This window comes from Hyperolius riggenbachi, chromosome 12 (assembly GCF_040937935.1).
Source record: "Hyperolius riggenbachi isolate aHypRig1 chromosome 12, aHypRig1.pri, whole genome shotgun sequence".
Classification (NCBI taxonomy): Eukaryota; Metazoa; Chordata; class Amphibia; order Anura; family Hyperoliidae; genus Hyperolius; species Hyperolius riggenbachi.
Genome location: NC_090657.1, coordinates 164,680,476 through 164,701,785, shown reverse-complemented (window position 1 = coordinate 164,701,785; position 21,310 = coordinate 164,680,476). Strand labels below are relative to the sequence as shown.

The 21,310-nt window shown below is 46.4% G+C and overlaps 1 protein-coding gene across 7 annotated transcripts in view; it reads left to right on the top strand.

Annotated features, from left to right (window-relative positions):
* Nucleotides 1-21,310, top strand: part of CDH4 (cadherin 4) — a 1,011,299-nt gene that overhangs the window by 776,718 nt on the left and 213,271 nt on the right. For all 7 annotated transcript variants that reach the window (XM_068263314.1, XM_068263308.1, XM_068263309.1 and 4 more), the window contains one exon: nt 14,638-14,811. In XM_068263314.1, the coding sequence (XP_068119415.1) occupies nt 14,638-14,811 (174 nt within the window). The remainder of the gene's footprint in view (nt 1-14,637; nt 14,812-21,310) is intronic.

The window sequence follows — 21,310 nt, the reverse complement described above, 5'->3', positions numbered from 1 at the left end:
AGTCCGCATACTCACGCGGACTAGCGACAGCTGCGGCGGCAACTGTCGCCAGGCGATTGACCGCGCCAATCGTCCGGCGACAGCAGCGACGAGCGACGGTTCAGGGTGCGCGCCCGTGCAACGGCCCATACTCACGGGCGACCTGTCACCGCAACACGCGCGCGCCGCGTGTTGCGGCGACAATTGTAGCTCGTGAGTATGGGCCATAAGCAGGGTCTGTGGAAAGGCTGGAATGGCAAGCTGAAGAATCATAACCTCCTCGAATAAAGTGTTTCAATCCATTCACATTGTTCCATAGCCAATTGTTTTCCCATATTTTACTCTCTGCACACATAATCTACCTACTGCCTATAACACCAGACAGAAATTGTGTCTTAACCCATTAGCAGCTTCAAAAGAGTTATTCCATTTGAGATAAGTGCGCTGCTTTTGACCTCAGTTGCCAGAACTTGGGTCGTAAATTCTAGAAACTAAAAGCAGAAGTCCTCTGTTATTGTCTCACACTGCCCCCTAGTGACAAGTGGTTATAAATACACATTACAGCAGTACTAATTAGAAGCAAGAAAATGGGACAAACGGGAAAAAAGTGCTTTTTTTGCTTCGAGCACTTGAAAACCTCGAAATAAATTGGCTGCTAAAGGGTTAAATAGGCAAACAAAGTACTAAACAAAACAAAAAAAAAACTAAACTAAGCAAAGTACTAAATGTACCTATATTTATCTCATTGTGGGCCTGATGCACAAAAGGGTGGCACACAACAATTTTACCAGTCCTTATGCTGGGGGTACACTTCCTTTCACTCTATTAGTGCCATGCATTTCCAGAGCAATGTGGGGTTGCCCAACTGGCATATTGACCGGTAAAATTGCTGTGCACTACCTGACGGCATCAGGCCCAATGTCCATTACAGAGGAACTCTAGTGAAACTAACATAATCAATACATGTTATTTTTTACAATATTCATTTATAAATTATTTAGTCATTGTTTGCCTATTGTAAAATCTTTCCTCTCCCTGATTTAACATAGATTCTGAAATTTACCACAGGTGACAACATCTTCCGACCTGCCAGGTGCAGCTCTACAGAATGTTTTGTTTACTGAGAATTTCAAAGCCAATAGTCTGGTTTCCCAGAATGCACTTGAAGGAGAATTACGTAAAGATAAACAGCCTAGGCTAAGCATCACAGGGAGGGCGGAGCTACATACCAATACACAACAATCTATACTGTAGATATAGGAAGTGCTTCTGATGATAAAACCAGGACAATGATCATAAAAGTGGTTACCCTGAATAATGTACTGCATTCTATTATATGTCACTTCAAGGCCTTTCTAAAGGATACCCGAGGTGCCATGATGAGATGGACATGGGCATGTACACTGCCTAGCACACAAATAACTATGCTGTGTTCCTTTTTTCTTTCTCTGCCTGAAAGAGTTAAATATCAGGTATGTAAGTGGCTGACTCAGTCCTGACTAAGACAGGAAGTGACTACAGTGTGACCCTCACTAATAAGAAATTCCAACTATAATACACTTTCCTAGTAGAAAATGGCTTCTGAGACTAGGAAAGAGATAAAAAGGTTCAATAATTCATAGATTTTAGCTCTGGCATACTTCAATGAATGTGTCATTGAGCAAAAACAATAAAACAGTTAAAACTTAAAAATTAGATTTAAACAAAATAAATCTGTGGAATATCTTACATAGTTTTTAAGAGAAGGAAGATAAATATAATTGTTTGTTTCATTAGTTCATTTTCGCCTTGGGTGTCCTTTAAAAGACAGTGGCGCAGCATCTATCAGGACATGAGAAATAAATGTCTGTCTGGCCATAAAAAACTGTAGCATTATAAAAGGACACTAGTTAAAATCATCAGTATTGCATTATGTAACATTAGCAGGAGGGGTTGAACCATCTCATCTACGGGGGTCATCTAAACTTGGAGGCTTTCCAGTTTGCATGTATAAGCCTCCTCCCTGTGCGGCCGCGGCAGAATCGTGGCTGGGAGAATGGCGTCCGCTCTCTGCTCCCTCTGCAGCATGAAATCCTTTATTTGTCTCTCTTTTGTCTGTATCCATGCATTTCCTCTCGTTCGAAATGCGGCAGCGTCTCGGGGCCATCGGCAGCCGCATTGTGAACGATCATCAAACCTTTACGATAAACAACGACCTTGTGGAGTCCATTAAGCAATAATTACCGATCCACAGATCATTAGCACGACGTGAGTGACCCGATTAAACAGTCATTCAAAAAGAAGTGTTTAGTAACGGCTGGCGTCCAACCAGGTACTTACCTGACTAGTAAACTTCTGCAAACAGATCATTAACACCGTTATGAACTGCTAATTGTCTCTGTGTGAGATCGAATTTGCAGTTAATCGTTATTGCGCAGGTTAGCACGCATGTTACAAATGGCTTTTGTCACTGTCACAGGCAGTATCTCTGTATCAGCGTGCGTGACAGCTGTGGCATGCTGGGATTGCGGAGAGTGTTGCTTATACATGTCAGAGCTCATCGCTGACAAGGATGGGCATGCTGGAGTCTCTGTCATATGTTGGCTAATGTCAGTAATAAAGCCTGATACATCCAATTGGTCAGTGAGTGGCCAATCAAAATTGGATGTGTGTATGCACTCTTAAATAGGAACTGTAACCAAGGATTGCATTTTGTTCCAGTTAGTAGCTGATACTCCCTTTTCCATGAGAAATCTTTGTTTTCTCAAATAGATAATTAGGAATGGGGGAGGGGGCTGGTCTGTATGGCTGCTATTGTGGTGGAACCCCTCCCACAGTGTGATGTCATGACCATGGTCCCGACAGTTTGCTGTCTGTGAAGCCTTTTCCAACTGCCAAGCAAGCAACATCTCCCTCTGTGCATAGAACTTTCAATAATGAATATTCCGCACAGATCACCTGGCAGGACTAAAGATGTCACCACCTGTGATACATTTCAGAATGTAAATCAGGCAGAGGAAAAACGAGCAATGAGCAAACATTGACTAATCTATAAATGAATATTTGAAACTATAAGCAATTTCATTCATTGTTATTTTCACTACAGTTCATCTTTCATTGTAACCTGGCCAATTAAAATTGTCAGGAACCAATATTAATTAGTACAGTTCCATGCTGCAAACAATTTGCAAGATATTTGCTTGTTTTAGTAAAGAGGACCAGTAGTGACATATAGTAGAATGCAGTCAATTATTCAGGATACCCACTTTTACATTAATTTTCTTGGTTTGAGCATCAGAAACACTTCTTATAATCTATATATTGTTGTGTATTGGTATGTAGCCCTGCCCTCCCAGTAATGCTTAGCCTAGGCTGATTAGCTATGCGGAATTCTCCTCCCAGAGCATTCTGGGAGACCAGGTATTATTTGTACTGGCTTTGGAACTCTCAGTGAACAAAACATTCCACAGAGATCACCTGACACAGCTAAAGATGTCACCACCAGTGATACATGGCAGAATGTAAATCAGGATGAGGAAAGATTTTACAATGGGCAAACACTGACTACATTTTAAATGAATAGTGGGGGAAAAATGAGTACCTGTCATTTTATTAATTGCTTTATTTTCACTACAGTTCCTCTTTAAATCTATATAACCAGCAATAAATACGGACTCACACACACTGTAAAACCTCATTATACTAAACATGGGAAAGGCGGCCGGTTGGGATCATTTGTGCCGAGGATGTAATTTGTGCACAGCTGCTTTGATACGCTGTTTAACAACTAGACTTCTGGATCATTTCATGCTAGTTCCCCTCTTTACCCCACCCTCCAGTAAACTCATCGTCATGCAGCAAGCCATCTCCCCTCTTCCTGTCTCCATGGCAATAGTAAATGTGGCTCGGCTGTAGCTAAGGGGCGCATCTGTGCTGAACTCTGGACCTGAACAATGGTCTTAAGCTATGTACCCACGTTGCGATTTTCCCAACAACCGATTTACTGAGCGCCGAGTGGTTGTTTCTGCGATATTGTGACTTGGGTACATGTGCACGACCATGCAAACGTCGCCTAGTGTCGTGCCACAAAAATGACCATTATGGTGGACCGGATTACTCCCATGCAAAGTACCACAATCGCTTGAAGTCTCGTTCGTGCACCGCGTGTAGCGTTGCGTGATGTCATGGACACCTGCCGGCAAGAAGGGGTGTCGCTGATGACCGTCGTTAAGGGGGCATCGCAGGACCTGTTGGGTGGTGAGTACGCAGCTTAAGGCTTCCTGTTTGATCTCCATGGGTGACGGTCATTGTGCCTGAGTATGCTCCACAAGGGGAGATTTGGGCAGATATTGGCCAATTTCCATCAATCAAGCAGAATTAACATAATTGATTGTCCTCCGATAAAATGATCGAATTGAACGGGAAAATCAAGTAATGTATGGGCACCTTAAAGTGAACCGAGCAACATTTTTAGCCTCCAAGGCATCTCAAAAGCACGTTAAAAATGCAAATTAACAATGTGGCTCATTACAAAAAAAAAACCCTTCATTCTACCTCTTCCTTTTACATTTGAACGTTTTCAGAGGCTTTTATTGCTCTACTTTCGTAGCCTGCCATCCACAAAAAGAGCAGGCAAATAAGGTTTGCTGTAATTATCAGTAGCAATGAGCAAACAAAAGCTGTCATCAGTTGGGGGGTGGGGAGATATAGGACACCTTTCTTCAAACACTTTATTACATTCAAACTTTATTACATTCACACCTTCCCCTGGATAAATAAGGGCAAACTGAAGGGGAGGGGGTAAATGGCAGCAATTAGAAACCAGGACAAGTTGCACAAAAAGAAAGCTTTTCGGATCCCTTTAAGGCCTGGTTTCCACTTGTGCGTTTTGTGTCAGATTTTTCTCTCAGAAAATTCACATTGATTGTGCAACTAATGGTGGTGAATGGGTCTGTTTCCATTCAATGGGAATTTTCGTTAGCATTCGTATGCGTGAAAAAAATCTGAGGTCCTGGATAATTTTTTCGGACATTGCGTACGATTCGCGTACAATGCTTTGTGTAGGCAATGCGAATTTTCGCGTTACTTGCCCGAAAATTCGCATTAGATCCATGGTTACAGGAAGTTGTCAGCAGTCATGACTAAGCTGTTACTAGGCAGATTATGCATATTTAAAGAGAACCCGAGGTGGGAATTACTAATACTATTGGGGCACAGAGGCTGGTTGCGCACACTAAGACCAGCCTCTGTTGCCCCATCGTGTGCCTCAAAGACCCCCCCTGCTCGCCGCTATACCCCCGCAGTGCTGGCGACACGCAGCGTGTCGCCAGCACAATGTTTACCCTAGCGCTGTCTGTCAGCGCCGCTCCCCCGCCTCCTCCGCATCGGCGCACCCGCCCGTGTCCCTTCCCTCCCGCTGATAGGAGGGAAGTGACGCGGGCGGGTAGCGGCGATGCGGAGGAGGCAAGGGAGCGGCGCTGACTGACAGCGCTTAGGTAAACATTGTGCTGGCGACGCACTGCGTGTCGCCAGCACTGCGGGGTCTATAGCGGCGAGCAGGGGGGACATGGAGGCATACGATGGGGCAACAGAGGCTGGTCTTAGTGTGCGCAACCAGCCTCTGTGCCCCAATAGTATTAGTAATTCCCACCTCGGGTTCTCTTTAACTAATGCGAATTTTCGCTTACGAAAGTTTGCATAAAAACGCAGACAAATTTACATGTGAAATTTCCCCAATCAGAAAAATCTTTTTTTGCAGGCGAAAATGTCACGCTACAGTGGAAACGTACAAGAGAGCAGCTGCAGTGGGTGCCGCGCCACACACATCGGCACCTGAAGGACATCTGACTCCAATTTAGTGTCCTTTTAGCCAGACATACATATCCCCTATGCAATGCATGCTTCTGTTTATATGGTTGTTTACGGCGCACACCTGCAAAGCTGCTTACAGCGCTCGTATGTATATTCCTGGCACTCGCCCAAACACATATTCATGTTTTACTATCACTGCCAGGAAATGTGTGGTGTGTATATTTCATAGGCAGCATCTAGATTCTTGTATGTTTATCCATGTTTTGTTTTTACTTTACCAAGCCCCAATGACACATGCTGGTAGCCTAAAACGCACCACTAAAATGCCCTGCTGTAAGCTGGCACATTGATAAGGAATAGTTACTGCTGTTTGGCCAGAGGTGGGTTTTCCCCACACATACTGGCATTTTTAAGAACTCAGAAACATTTGAGTTATAAAACAGCATCTTATGTATCATTTGTGGTATGTATAACGAGGGGTGAGGAGGCGGCGTGATTAAAGGTCTAGCAGGGGGCGATTAGAGATGTGGCAGGGGGGGCGATTAGAGATGTGGCAGGGGGTGTGATTAGAGGTGTGGCAGGGGGTGTGATTAGAGGTGTGGCAGGGGGTGTGATTAGAGGTGTAGCAGGGGGTGTGGTTAGAGGTGTGTGTGTATATATATATATATATATGTATATATATATATATATATACATACAAACATCACTTGGTTAGCGGCCATGTTTTTTGTTTGTAAACACTGCCTAAAACTGGTGATTAAAAGCCAGGATCGCGGCGGAAACGGCAAAGAGGAATCCAGGAGATCACAGTGACTCGATTGGTATGTCTTTTATTGTGCAAATCGGACAGTACAGATTCTCTTTAAGATGTACTTCAAACTTTAAAGAAGTCTGATGGAGACTTCAGCATTCACCTGAAATGATTGGATGGTTATGGTCTTGCATTAACAAGAATGTTATAGACCACAACTGACTCTTGTCCCAGCTTTTTTCCCCAGACGCTAATGACAATTGAAACGCTGTGCAATCGGCCTTTTTGTAATGGAAGAGGGATGAAAAGGGTTGGTTGTCCATCTTGTTTCCCAGCAGGCCTGACTTATGTTCGCCGTTGGCTCCATTCTTTATGGAAGAAAGGAGTCTGGCTGTTCCTTGTAGCCGGCAGAAGTCTACTTCATCGTAGAGTTCTATAGCCGAGGCCCGCTCTCTCTGTGAAGGTGGAGCTTCCAACAGGAGTCCTAAACAAGAGCGCAGTTGTAATGGGGAAGGTATTGTGGTGCTCTGCTCAACTCTGGTTGAAAAAGAGAAAATCAATGTGGAAATAAAACAAGTCACCAGGTCTGCAGCTGGAAGAGACGAGCTTCGGCACGGACGATTGATTGCAGTCTGAGGAAAAGGGATTGTGTGTAAGTTTCGGGCCTTTCGTGCACCGAGGTGATACCTGCTGCAGGACTCGCTCTTCAAATGCATAGCACGGTAACGGCCTCTACACTCCATCTGTCTGCACAAGAGAGAAAAATACGTCTGGCTTGGATTAATTGATTTTTTCCCCCTCTTTATAAATAACCAGCAAAATTGGGCGCCCGGAACAATGGGAAATACAATTGTGCATCAGCTTTTTTGTTGGTTATCGACAAGTTGGTATCTGGAATGGATGCGCTTCTTTTGTAGTTAATCATCAGCAGCTTAAAGAAGAGAGAAACCACAATAAACAGTCTCAGGGAATAAACTTCCAGTCCGAGGAAGAGGATTGACATCATCCAGAAAATGGCCATTCTTGGGGACTTAGAGGAACTGTAGTGAAAATAACATAATGAATAAAATGTCATATTTTTTACAATATTCATTTATAAATTATTCAGTCAATGTTTGCTCATTGTAAAGCCTTTCCTCTCCCTGATTTACAATATGAAATATATCACTTGTGGTGACACCTTTAGTTCTGCCAGGTGATCTGTACGGAATGTTTGTTACTGAGAGTTCTATGCAGAGAGGGTGATATTGTTGTCTTGGCAGTTGGAAAGAATTGTTATTTGCCACAATGCAACGAGGTTTACAGACAGCAAAATGTCAGGACCATGATCATGACCTCACACTGTAGGAGGAGTTTCACCACAATGGACTCTATTCACAAACTTCTCAGAAATGACTTATTTATCAGACAGTTCCAGTTTAGCCTCCTAACAGTCAGTCCTTGCTGCTGTGTATTTTACAAACCGTTCCCGTTAAGCCTCCTAACAGTCAATCCTTGCTGCAGTGTATTTCACAGACAGTTCCAGTTTAGCCTCCTAACAGTCATTCTTTGCTGCCGTGTATCTTACAGACAGTTCCAGTTTAGCCTCCTAACAGTCAGTCCTTGCTGCCGTGTATTTTACAGATGCTTTATACCTTCCATTCCCCTCACTGCTGCCCACGCCGTGCAGGAATAAGAAATATATATATATATATATATATATATATATATATATATATATATATATATATAACGTAAAGCTTCTACACGTTCTCACTCTTTATTCAAGAGATCCATCACAGTTACAGAGATATTGCAAAAGAAGTCCACGGTAAATCTGATTCCTAAGAGGAAAGTGAATTATGGGAAAACTGTCCCCGTGCTCAGGGCCGGGCCGAGGCATAGGCTGGAGAGGCTCCAGCCTCAGGGCGCAGTGTAGGAGGGGGCGCACAATTCATTCAGCTGTCATTCCTAATTGTGTTTGAAGCAGAAAGAAATAAGAAAAGGGGATACATAGCAGTGACTGCAAGCCAGATAACTAGATATTAAGGTGTTGGGGAGGTTGTGGGCCCTGTGGCACCTCTTAGTCTAATAGCAATCAGTGTGTGACGGCTGGGGTGGCAGGGATGGGGGGCGCACTTTGGTGTCTCAGCCTTGGGTGCTGGAGGACCTTGTCCCGCCTCTGCCCGTGCTTCAGTGCAGACACACCAGACATCACAGCAGGTCAGTGCTTCCCCAATCCGAAACTGATCAGGTGCCAACTGGTTCTTCACCTCATAGACCACTCGATTCAGAAAATTGATGGAACCCACTAGTATTCTACCACTGATTGTAGTAGAAAGCTATGTGAGAGTCAATCTGCCCATACATCTAGCAAATCGATAGACAGATCTCTCTCTGATTGAATCTAATCAGAGAGAGATCTGTTGCCTGCCCATACACCACAGGCCAATTCCCGATAGATTCCAGACCACCTCTGCCACTTGCCTGGCCACCCCCTAGATGTAAATGTCCCTCCGGTGCCCATGCGGTGTAAAATCTCCCCTGTCCTGCTGCTGCATACCCCCCCCCCCCCTCTGTAACCCCATGTCTGTCGTCGTACTGAGTGCCACCCTGTGGCAGTGCATGTATCACGTGCATGTATTACATGGCGTGCGTGTGTCACACACACACACACACACACACACACACACACACACGTGACTAGTGCCATACGGGGTGACGCTGGAGGAGTCATGGATGCAGGACTGGTGAGATTTTACACTGCACAGGCACCAGGGGCATTTACACTTTTTGCTAGTCATTTTGATATGGAATGCAGTTAACGGCCACACATGCGACAAAGCACTTATGACCAAGGTCTTTCCAGCATGTCTTATTGATGCATTCAACCAAATTTGGACTGAAAATGGTCAAATTGATTGGGCATGCTTGTTGTGGCACCGATTTTCATCCAATTTAATTATCAAATCAGATGGTTGATTGGGTTGCGAAATCGGTAGCTGTATGGCCAGCTTTATTCTTTCAATGATTTTATTTGGATCTTCTCTGCTTAGTCATGACTACCATGTATACACATTATCAGTCTGGCAGAAAATGTCACTTTCTGTCTTGTGGATTCCCTCTTGGTCACTAATAGTAGCTCCTTCATTCACTGGCTCCTACCTCTTGTGTAAACTGTTATCTCAGAGAGGCTGATAGGGCAGACATTAGAGTCAGAGGGTGTCAGATAAAGGGAATACCTTTTTCAGATAACAAGATGGCTGCCCCATGAGACAGAGACAAAATGGCCTACCTATAACACAGAGACAAAGTGGCTGCCCCCATGACACAGAGACAAATGGCCGCCCTAATGACACAGAGACAAGGTGGCTGCCCCATAACACAAGATGGCTGCCCCATGACACAGAGACAAGATGGCCGCCCTCATGACACAGAGACAAGATGGCCACCCTCATGACACAGAGACAAGATGGCCGCCCTCATGACACAGAGACAAGATGGCCGCCCTCATGACACAGAGACAAGATGGCCGCACTCATGACACAGAGACAAGAAGGCCGCACTCGTGACACAGAGACAAATGGCCTTCCCCGACACAGACAAGATGGTCGCCTCATGACACAGAGACAAGATGGCCACCCCCATGACACAGAGACAAGATGGCCACCCCACGACACAGACAAGATGGCCACCCCATGACACAGAGACAAGATGGCCACCCACATGACACAGAGACAAGATGGCCACCCACATGACACAAAGACACGATGGCCACCCCATGACACAGAGACAAGATGGCCACCCCATGACACAGAGACAAGATGGCCGCCCAATGACACAGAGACAAGATGGCCGCCCCATGACACAGAGACAAGATGGCCGCCCCATGACACAGAGACAAGATGGCCACCCCCATGACACAGAGACAAGATGGCCACCCCCATGACACAGAGACAAGATGGCCACCCCCATGACACAGAGACAAGATGGCCACCCCCATGACACAGAGACAAGATGGCCACCCCCATGACACAGAGACAAGATGGCCACCCCCATGACACAGAGACAAGATGGCCACCCCATGACACACAGACAAGATGGCACTCCCATGACACAGACAAGATGGCCGCTCCATGACACAGAGACAAGAGGGGCTCCCAATGACACAGACAAAATGCTCTCCCCATGACACAGAGACAGGTGGCCGCCCCATGACACAGACAAGATAGCTGCCCCATGACACAGACAAGATGGCGCCCTATGACAGACACAATACATTTGCAGCACTGGCCAGCTAGGTAAGTGGACAATGTGCATTATTAGGTAGGTAAAACATGGCAGCAACAAAGCGTAGTACAGATTTGTGTTTCGTTTCTATTCAAGCATTCAATGTTGATATCAGTGCTGCTTGAAGTATATAAATACATATTCCTTTACCGGTCCTTCTTATCATTTTTTTTTATTACTTTCTTTGTATTTGTTTTATTTTTATGCAGTAAAGAGTATTAGAATGTAAACAGTAACTACAGAGATTGTTCTTGTGGCGTGTGATCCAGTACGCGTACTACTACAAGCCAGCATATGGTGTTGGAGGGCTTTTAGCTCTTTGCTGTACTTTAGAAAGCAGGAAACAGATGGAAAAGTAGTCTTAGTTTGTCTTGCTGTATCTCCTTCCTTCTGTGTTATTTGGCCAGGATGCTGAGATCTCGATTGCTGTACCTCATTCCAGGCTGGCAGCTATACCTGACTTTAAAGGGAAACCAGGTGGTTTATTTTTCTGTGAATTTATAGCTTTTTGGATTGGTTACATACAAGATTCTGACAGATGTTGTACATTATTTTACAAGCAAGTTAACAAGCGGTAGTGCTAGGAACCTGATCACCATTCAATAAAGTATTAATTTTCAACTAGTCAGGCCCTGGTAGGGAACAGAAATCACGGCCTTGCTCCCTCTTTATCTAACCTTAAAGTATACCTTAACTTACCAACACTGGTGCTAACAAAAAGCTATGGGTGAGCTCTCCTCACAAGGAAAATTCCACACATACCTTTTGTTTGCAGACCTCAATTGGGTTTCAATAGATAATGACCTTTTACATGAAACTAAGAGTTTAGTCATCTTATTTATTTTGCAGAACATCCATGGGCCAATGAACTATCCAACGTGAACTCAGTTATGAGCACCTGAAACGTTACCATAATGTCTCCTCCCACGTGACCTAAAGATCCACTCCCCCTTTCCTTTTCCTGCAAACAAACCGCCAAACTCCCCATCAAACCCTCTAGTGACTCTTCTCCTCTCTCTCCTTTTCTCGTTTACCTTAGCTTGAGATTTGGACCCGATCCAGTTCACTTTTTCTCCAAAGTTTCCTTCTAGGTGATATTTTCACATCTTATAAATATATTTAAGCCACCAGCAAGCAAGAAAATACTAAGAATAGTTTTGACAGTACTAGTGTATACTGTATATATAATATTTTTAAAGCTCTTTTCTCCCTGGGGGATCAAAGCGCTGTGTCGCTGCGTACTGCAGTATGAAAAGCTCAGGAAAAAGAGGTCGATTTTTAGCCTTTTCTTAAAGGAAAGATGGAAGCTAAGTGAAAACAAAAAATCTACTTACCCGGAGCTTCCTCCAGCCCCTGGCAGCCGTCCTGTGCCCTTTCCGCAGCTCCGCATCCAGCCAGTGGCCCAGGGTCCCCTCCGTTGCAGATGCCGACCTCACCAGGTTTGCATCTACTGCGCCTGCACGAGCTCCACTCCAGACCACGTTAGCACGACTGAGAACGGCTCTTGCACAGGTGCAGTATATACCGACCTCGCCAGCAATGGAGGTCCACCGGCTGGATGCGAATCTGCAGCGAGGGTACAGGACGGCTGCCAGGGGCTGGAGGAAGCTCCGTGTAAGTCTTTTTTTGTTTTTAATTAGCTTGCATCTTTTCTTTAGAGCGCTCAACTTTTTGAGTTAAAAAGAGGGACCTTTTAAGACACGCCCCTGTCACACCTTAGCCACACCCTAGCCACGGCCAGCCACACCCGTACTCATGCCTATCACAAAGTATTCATAAGAATCAGATGTAGTTTTATCTTATAATAACATTTGAAAGTATGTTTTTAAATGATATATGATTTTAAATGATGAGAATAAAGTTTAGAGTCTATTTTATAACATTTTTCAGGAGAAAAATACACATATTTACGTACACAGATCTGTACATCAGTCTTGAAAGAGGGACAAATAAGGATGAAAGAGGGACAGAGGGATTTGGTTCTCAAAGAGAGACTTTCCCTCCAAAAGAGGGACAGTGGGGAGCTATGCATGTATAGCTTTGTCTTAAATGGGGTTGGTTGGTGTAATGCTTATACTTCTCAGTTGATGCACATTTAAATGCCAGTTTTATGCCGATTTACGCAGCTTGGAAATGGACCAGTTAAATGCAGCAGCCGCTAAATCTGATTCATTTTTAAGCTCTATAAATTTCCATAAAATTGGCACCATGTGGACACGGTCAACATCTTAGCAATTGCTGGTTTTGAGAAAAGAACTGTGCCTAAGTGTAAGAGAGGATGTCTCTAAAGGTGCGTACACACATGCGACTATAGTCGTTTCAAATGATCGTTCCCCGATAATTTCAAACGACGATCGTTTAAAAAAAAGCAGCCGACGAACGAGCTAGATCGTGAAAAACGAACGATCTAGCTTGGCGGATTTTTTCCAACGACGATCGTTTGCAAAAGTAGTACATCGTTGGAAAACAGTCCTTCGTACTAGGCTTGACATGTGCATTTCGCTATTTCTCCATGGAACTTTTCATTTTTATGCGCAAGCGCAATAGTTGCTTAACGTGATGTAACGTTCGTTCTAACGATCAGATCGTTACACACCTTTAAAAGCTAACTTTTAATTGACGTTCTTTCGTCAATTAAAAGTTCATTCGACGTTCACAACGAACAATCGTTGTCGTATGTGTGTACGTAGCTTAACCTTTTCGGGACCGGCCACCTACCCCCCCTTAAGGACCAGGCATTTTGCGCGGGAAGGGGGTGCGCGCGTTTGGGGGGGTCAGGCGGCCGGATCCCGTCTGTGGCTGCCCGATTTGTGATCCCCCCATGGTGGCAGGTGCCCCCCCCTTCTGCCCGCAGCCTTCACTTATCTTCCAGGCTCCAGTGATGAGCCGCACGGGACCCTCTTCTCCGGCCGGCATCTCCGTTCTATCTGACGATCAGTTCCGGGTCGCGGCTTGATGACGTCATCAAGCCGGGACCCGGCGCTGACGTCAGACGGAGCGGAGATGCCGGCCAGAGCGGAGGGGGGCGCCAATCGTCGCAGGAACGGCAGGGAGGTGAGTGGATCCTCTTCTTTCCCCCCCTGCCGCCGCAGCTGTCAAACTGATCACTACGATCCGACGGCGATCGTAGTGATCACGTGATCAGCAGCCATACGCGATGGCTGCTGATCACTCGGGGGAGATGTCGGCTGTCATATGACAGCTTAATCTCCCCCTCCGGGTGCGTACGATCGCGTCGGGAGCGGAAACTGCGGGCCGGCGTAGATCCTACGCCGCATCAGGCTAGAACAGCCACAAGTGCGGCGTAGGATCTCATAGAGGCGGTCCCGAAAAGGTTAAGGATAGCCAATGAGATGCAAATCATTTTGAGTTGATGTGGCATTATGTAAATTTTGTATGCAAATCTATGCAGTTTGAACATGGACCAATCAAATCCTACTGAAGTAAAATTTCATTGGTCAATTTTTAAGCTGCATAAATCTTCATACAACATTTGCATAATCCTGCATCAAGTCAAAATTATCTGAATTACACCAGAAACAAGCATGCAGCTAATGTCAGATTTGTCAGAAACACCTGATCTACATATGCTTGTTCAGGGGCTATGGCTAAAAGTAATAAAGGCAGAAGATCAACCGGACACCCAGGCAACTGGTATTGCTTAGAAGGAAATAATTATGGCAGCCTCCATATGCCTCTCACTTCAGGTGTCCTTTAAGCTAAATATGTTGTGTTTTTGTTTTTGTATAACAGAATCTCAATGTCTGATTTTTCTCTCTTTCTCTCTCTCTCTCTCTCTCTTTCTATATGAAAACCGATCATAAACTTCTGGACTTCCTCCTCATCAGCAAGTTAAGCTGCTCCAGCCATCCGAACACCCTCACATCCTGAGTCAAACTCTGTTACCATGGCGACAGCATCGTGAGCCTAATGGCCTGAGGAGACGGAAGAGAGACTGGGTGATTCCTCCGGTCAATGTACCAGAGAATTCCAGGGGGCCATTTCCTGAACAGCTGGTGCGAGTAAGTGTCACCAAACCGCTGGCGAGGCGGTCATTACGCAGCGTGGCCACACATGACATAAGGACGCACTGTTCACAGGTTTAACCCTTCACATGCTGCTCACAGGCAATAGGAAGCACTGTTCTCAGCTTTAACCCTTCACACGCTGCTCAGGGGCAATAGAGCGCACTGTTCACAGGTTTAACCCTTCACACGCTGCTCACAGGCAATATGAAGCACTGTTTACAGCTTTAACCCATTACACACTGAGGGCAATATGAAGCACTATTCTCAGCTTTAACCCTTCACAAGCTGCTCACGGGCAATAGGAAGCACTGTTATCAGCTTTAACCCCTCACATGCTGCTCACGGGCAATAGGATGCACTGTTCTCAGCTTTAACCCTTCACACGCTGCTCATGGGCAATAGGAAGCACTGTTCACAGGTTTAACCCTTCACACGCTGCTCGCAGTCAGTAGGAAGCACTGTGTACATGTTTAACCTTTCACATGCTGCTCACAGGCAATAGGAAGCACTGTTCACAGGTTTAACTCTTCACACGCTGCTCGCAGGCAAAAGGAAGCACTGTTTACATGTTTAACCCTTCACACGCTGCTCACAGGCTATAGGAAGCACGTTTATCAGCTTTAACCCCTCACACACTGCTCATGGGCAATAGGAAGCACTGTTCACAGCTTTAACCCTTCACACGCTGCTCAGGAGCAATAGGGCGCACTGTTCACAGGTTTAACCCTTCACACGCTGCTCACAGGCAATAGGAAGCACTCTTTACAGCTTTAACCCATTACACGCTGCTCACGGGCAATATGAAGCACTATTCTCAGCTTTAACCCTTCACAAGCTGCTCACAGGCAATAGGAAGCACTGTTATCAGCTTTAACCCCTCACATGCTGCTCACGGGCAATAGGAAGCACTGTTATCAGCTTTAACCCCTCACATGCTGCTCACGGGCAATAGGATGCACTGTTCTCAGCTTTAACCCTTCACACGCTGCCCATGGGCAATAGGAAGCACTGTTCTCAGTTTTAACCCTTCACACGCTGCTCACAGGCAATAGGAAGTACTGTTCTCAGTTTTAACCCTTCACACGCTGCTCACAGGCAATAAGAAGCACTGTTCTCAGCTTTAACCCTTCACACGCTGCTCACAGGCTATAGGAAGCACGTTTCTCAACTTTAACCCTTCACATGCTGCTCACAGACAATAGGATGCACTGTTTACTGCTTTAACCCTTCACACACTGCTCACAGACAATAAGAAGCACTGTTCACAGGTTTAACCCTTCACATGCTGCTCACAGGCAATAGGAAGCCCTGTTCTCCGCTTTAACCCTTCACACGCTGCTCACAGGCTATAGGAAGCACTGTTCTCAGCTTTAACCCTTCACGCGCTGCTTACAGGCAATAAGAAGCACTGTTCTCAGCTTTAACCCTTCACACGCTGCTCGCAGGAAGTAAGATGCGCTTAGGCCTTTGTCAGAGCTGCATCTGGTCTTATCATGAGAGGAAAGGCCCATTAGAACACGATTCCACTCAAATATTCATGTAGCCATGGCCAGAAGGATGGGGCACCGGGTTCTTTTTTTCTATCAATGAACTACAGATCTCAGCATAGCTGTAACCATTAAGATGGCCATACATCTATCAACAATTCGATTTGATAAATATTATTGAACCGGGTGAAAATCGGTGCTGCCAAGAACATGCCAGATTGATGACGTAACCAATTTCAGGCCGAAATTGGCCACATGTGTCAAACGGACATGCTGCAAGATGTCGGGCCATTGTGGTCGATAGGGTGCATGGCAGTAATGGTGAGTGATATCCGGAAAAGCGATGAATGCAATGAAACCCCTGGCGCTGTTCCCCTTGTGTATAAATATCAGATCTCTAATCAGATTCCATCAGAGTGCGATCTGTCTCTTTGTCAGATCTGCCTATACATCTACCTATAGCGCTCAGAGAAGCCCTCTGTAGTGCTACTTTGTCCTGTGTTCAGTACTAACAAAAAGTATAATGTGCAATAAGAAAAGGCATATAGCATTGTGAATGAACAAAGGGCTTGTTTTACTTGCACTTATAGGAAGCTAGTCTATGGAGAGGCCTTTTTCTCTTGATTCAAAAACAGAAATAATTCAAAGGTGTATTAGGGCGACCTCTAGTGGCTGTAACTGAGTATATCACATCACTTTGGAATGTATTTAATGCTTTGGAATTTGTTTAATTCATAATGATATATACAACATATCCAACATTTTATATTATATAGCATGGTGACATAGTGGCTCTTGCACTTGCCTTGCTGCACTAGAGTCCCGGGTTTGTTTACAGCCTGAAATATTATCTGCATGGGTTATGCGGGATAGGATCATTGTCTCCCCACTAAGGCCTGGGATCCACTAGCATTGCTTTAATAAGCACTTGTGAGTTGTGAAGCTCTTGCTAATGCGATGCTATGGGGGATTTAAAAAAAAAATCAGATCCCACAAGTTGGATCACACCCAGCATTGCATTAGCAGGAGTTTTTCACATCATCATAAGCGCTTGGAAAAGCACTGCTAGTGGGTCCCAGGCCACAGAAATCCTCCATAGATTATGGCAGGGGTTGAATGATATACCTCTGGGGGCATATATTGTATGCATGCACATTACTAGGGAGTCAGTGATGTGGTGATAATATAGTCTCCTTTGCCTGTGCCTGCGCAGTGGAGAGGACCCGACGGAGGTCGGCTATTTTCGCCTATCTCCGTGTGGAGAGCCACAACAGCGCCCCGGCTGGAGCCAGGAAAGGTACATTTTTTGTTACAGGGTCTCTATAACCTCCTTGGTGGTAATGACGAGCTCAGCTCGTCCATTACCGCCGGAGGGCGCCGCTCAGGCCCCGTAACACGCAGCAAGCCAATCGCCGCCGTCAATGCGCCACTACCCACCGCGTTATAGGGCCCCCCGCGAGACCCCGTGCGCAGCCTGGCCAATCAGTGCCAGGCAGCGCTGAGGGGTGGATTTGGACTCCCAATGACATCACGACGTTGATGACGTCATCACGATCATCGCCAAGTCGACGGGGAAGCCCTAAAGAAATCCCGTTCAGAACGGGATTTCCGGATGGGCTTGATTGCCGGCGGCGATCAGAAGGGTGGGAGGGATGCCGCAGGGAGGGGGGAATCATGTGGCTAGCGCTAGGCTAGCTACATGATTTAAAAAAAAAAACCACAAAAAATAGTGCTGCGCATCCACCTTGGCGCATTTAATAGAACGTCAGGATGGTTAAGGCAAATTTTAGCCTTAGCTACTGAAGTCACCTTACACATAGAAATACATGAGCAAAATCTTGTGACCCTTTTTTGGAGGGTTACAGAGTTACCCATGAAATTGAGGAATCCTGTAGGGTTAGGGGAGAGGGGGGGGGGGGGGCTGAAAGGAGACGGTGGGGCAGAGCAGTGGTATGGAGTAGAAACAAAAAAACAGCAAAAAAAAGTGGGCGTCAAGTTCATTCTATCATGGCCAAGTAGTCAGTAAAATGTAAATCATCTGTTTTGGCTGTAATCTCTGAAGCCTTTGCTTTCAGATGCACAGCAGATGAATAGAGCTGAATCTCTGGATACTGTGGGGTTTTGATTCAGAACGGCAGAGGCGTTATTATCGCTCTGTAACATTAATCTGGGTGTTAACAGAAGCTATGAATATAAGTATCTTTACTTAATCAGCGATCTGCTGCATGTCCAAGGGCTCTCTTGCTGGTGCTATTATATTTTCTGATCCTTCAAGGCGAGAAGAATAAAGACGAGCGTTTTCCTCGGCCCGATAAGCGGGAAGATGATGAGTGGACAGTTTATCAGAATCACACCCCAGACGTTGCGTGGCTGGCTCCGTTCATTACGCGCAATAAGTACTTTAATAACCCAGAGCCGAAGCATGCTAGAGCGCCGATTTTTAGCCATTATCCCCTCACGCTGCCTCACATCAACAGCCGCCCGTGACAGAGGCTCAGAGAAGTGTTAGAAATCTCTTCGTTACCCAGCAGTCCTGCTCACCTGTTGGCAGTAGGCCCCCCGCCGATACCAGGAACATATTAACCGCTGGCTGTGGCAGCCACCTGCCGTGTCTTCACCGTGATGTTTTTCTGGACTGCTTATTCCTCGCTGTCCTCCTCGGGTCTGTGACCCACATCTGACCCCCCGCTGCCAGGTCAAGAAAGAAGTGCGCAGCAGGCGGCCGGATTTAATCAGGTCTCGGACTGATCGTTAATGGGCTGGAAAGGGAGCGAGACGGCAAAATGGGCTTGTATGGCTTCATCTAATCTTTAACCTGGAAACCGGAGAGTGACACCAGAGGAGGGGGAATGCTGCACTCTGTGAATGGAGGCAGAGACACAGCCATCATCTCCTGTGTTATAGCATAGTTTCCAGGGGCAACTAACTTCTGAGCCAATAGGAGCATAGCAACACTGGGTACAGCAGCTGCTGTGGGGCCCAGGAGCAGGCAGTAACCCAGCTTGACCTTAACTTTTTCTTTTTTTCTTTCATCACTCTGTTATTGAATACTTGTACTTAAAAAGAGAGCCAGCGGTAAGCTCATATAATAAAAAAAATATATGGGGGGCTGGGCGGATCAGATAGCTGCCATCCATGCCGCTATTGCTGCTCCTGAGGCCCACATTGAACCACCTTCACTTTCTTGGCCTCTGGGTCATGAGGCTGGAAGGAGAGAGATCTCTCTCTCTCTCTCTCTCTCTCTCTCTCTCTCTCTCTCTCTCTCTCTCTCTCTCTCTCTCTCTCTCTGCGTTCAGGGAGGCTGGGAAACAGCAGGGGGCGCGGCCAGGGAGAGAGAGATGCCCAATGGCAGCTCTGGAAAGCCTGCAGAAATGTCCCGTGGCGTGGGTGTTTTGAGCAGGGAGTCCCTCTCTTCTATTTACCCTCCGAGATGGTGAAAAATATTGTCGCCAATTTGGGGGGGGGGGGGGGTTATATAGGGTGACCATATTTTGATTTCCAAAAAAGAGGACGATCGGCACAGCCTCCAGACAAATTCAGACAAGCTTCTTAGTGGTTGATGAACATTATTTATTATACGTCTATGGTGCTGAATTAACCTCTGTAATAAAATGAAATCTGTAAAAACTTATAACAAAATAATAGCTCTCTTATTGGATACCGAGACGTATGTACCAGGTTTGCACACGGTGCACTCCGCCTCCCACTTGTCCCGACCGGGACGGTATGTGGGAAATTTTCTTTGCAGTTCATTGGTGAAGCTGCACTTACGCTTCGGCATTTTTCCTGCTATACTGCTCCGCTCTCTGCTCTGATCCCTGGCCTGTCTGCACTGCTCCCTGTCTGTGTCGCTCTCTGCTCTGATCCCTGGCCTGTCTGTCTGCAGTCTGCACTGCTCCCTGTCTGTGTCGTTCTCTGCTCTGATCCCTGGCTTGTCTGCAGTTTGCACTGCCACTGCTGCTCCCTGTCTGCTCTGTGTCGCTCTCTGCTCTGATCCCTGGCCTCTGAAGTCTGCACTCTCTGCACTGCTAACTGTCTGTGTCGCTCTCTGCTCTGATCCCTGGCCTGTCTGTCTGCAGTCTGCACTGCTCCCTGTCTGTGTCGCTCTCTGCTCTGATCCCTGGCCTGTCTGTCTGCAGTCTGCACTGCTCCCTGTCTGTGTCGTTCTCTGCTCTGATCCCTGGCTTGTCTGCAGTTTGCACTGCCACTGCTGCTCCCTGTCTGCTCGGTGTCGCTCTCTGCTCTGATCCCTGGCCTGTCTGTCTGCACTCTGCACTGCTAACTGTCTGTGTCGCTCTCTGCTCTGATCCCTGGGCTGTCTGTCTGCAGTCTGCACTGCTCCCTGTCTGTGTCGCTCTCTGCTCTGATCCCTGGCTTGTCTGCAGTTTGCACTGCCACTGCTGCTCCCTGTCTGCTCTGTGTCGCTCTCTGCTCTGATCCCTGGCCTCTGCAGTCTGCACTCTCTGCACTGCGTCTGTGTCGCAGCTTATATAAATAAATGACTGCTCCCACAGGCCACAGCAGCCCAGCGTGACTTCACTTCATTGACTAGGCCTTAACTCCACCCCTCACCGTCGCCCCTCTGCTCCGCAATTTGCTCTCAGTGGATGGGGACAGAGGCGGAGCAGAGCAGCAGGGATTGATTGCCTAATGCAATGAAGAGCCGTTTTGGGAGCCGAACAGTAGACTGAGACTCCATCTAGTGATGGGAATTCTGGCTCTTTAAGCATCGGCTCGTCTGGCGCGGCCACTCGGCTCCCAAAGAGCCAGCTCGTTTGGCTCCCAAAACAGCTCTTCATGCTCGTACTACCCGGACATTTCTAAAACCCGCCAGGACACCCCGGACAGGATGGAAAAAGTGGACCTGTCCGGGCAAAAGAGGACGCTTGGTCACCCTAGGGTTATAGCGCGGTGGTGTGGGGACACAATGGCATGTCATGAGGCAGATAGCATGCCCCTGTGTCCCATATGGTGGCAGTCACAGGGGCATAGCTAGAAAGCATGGG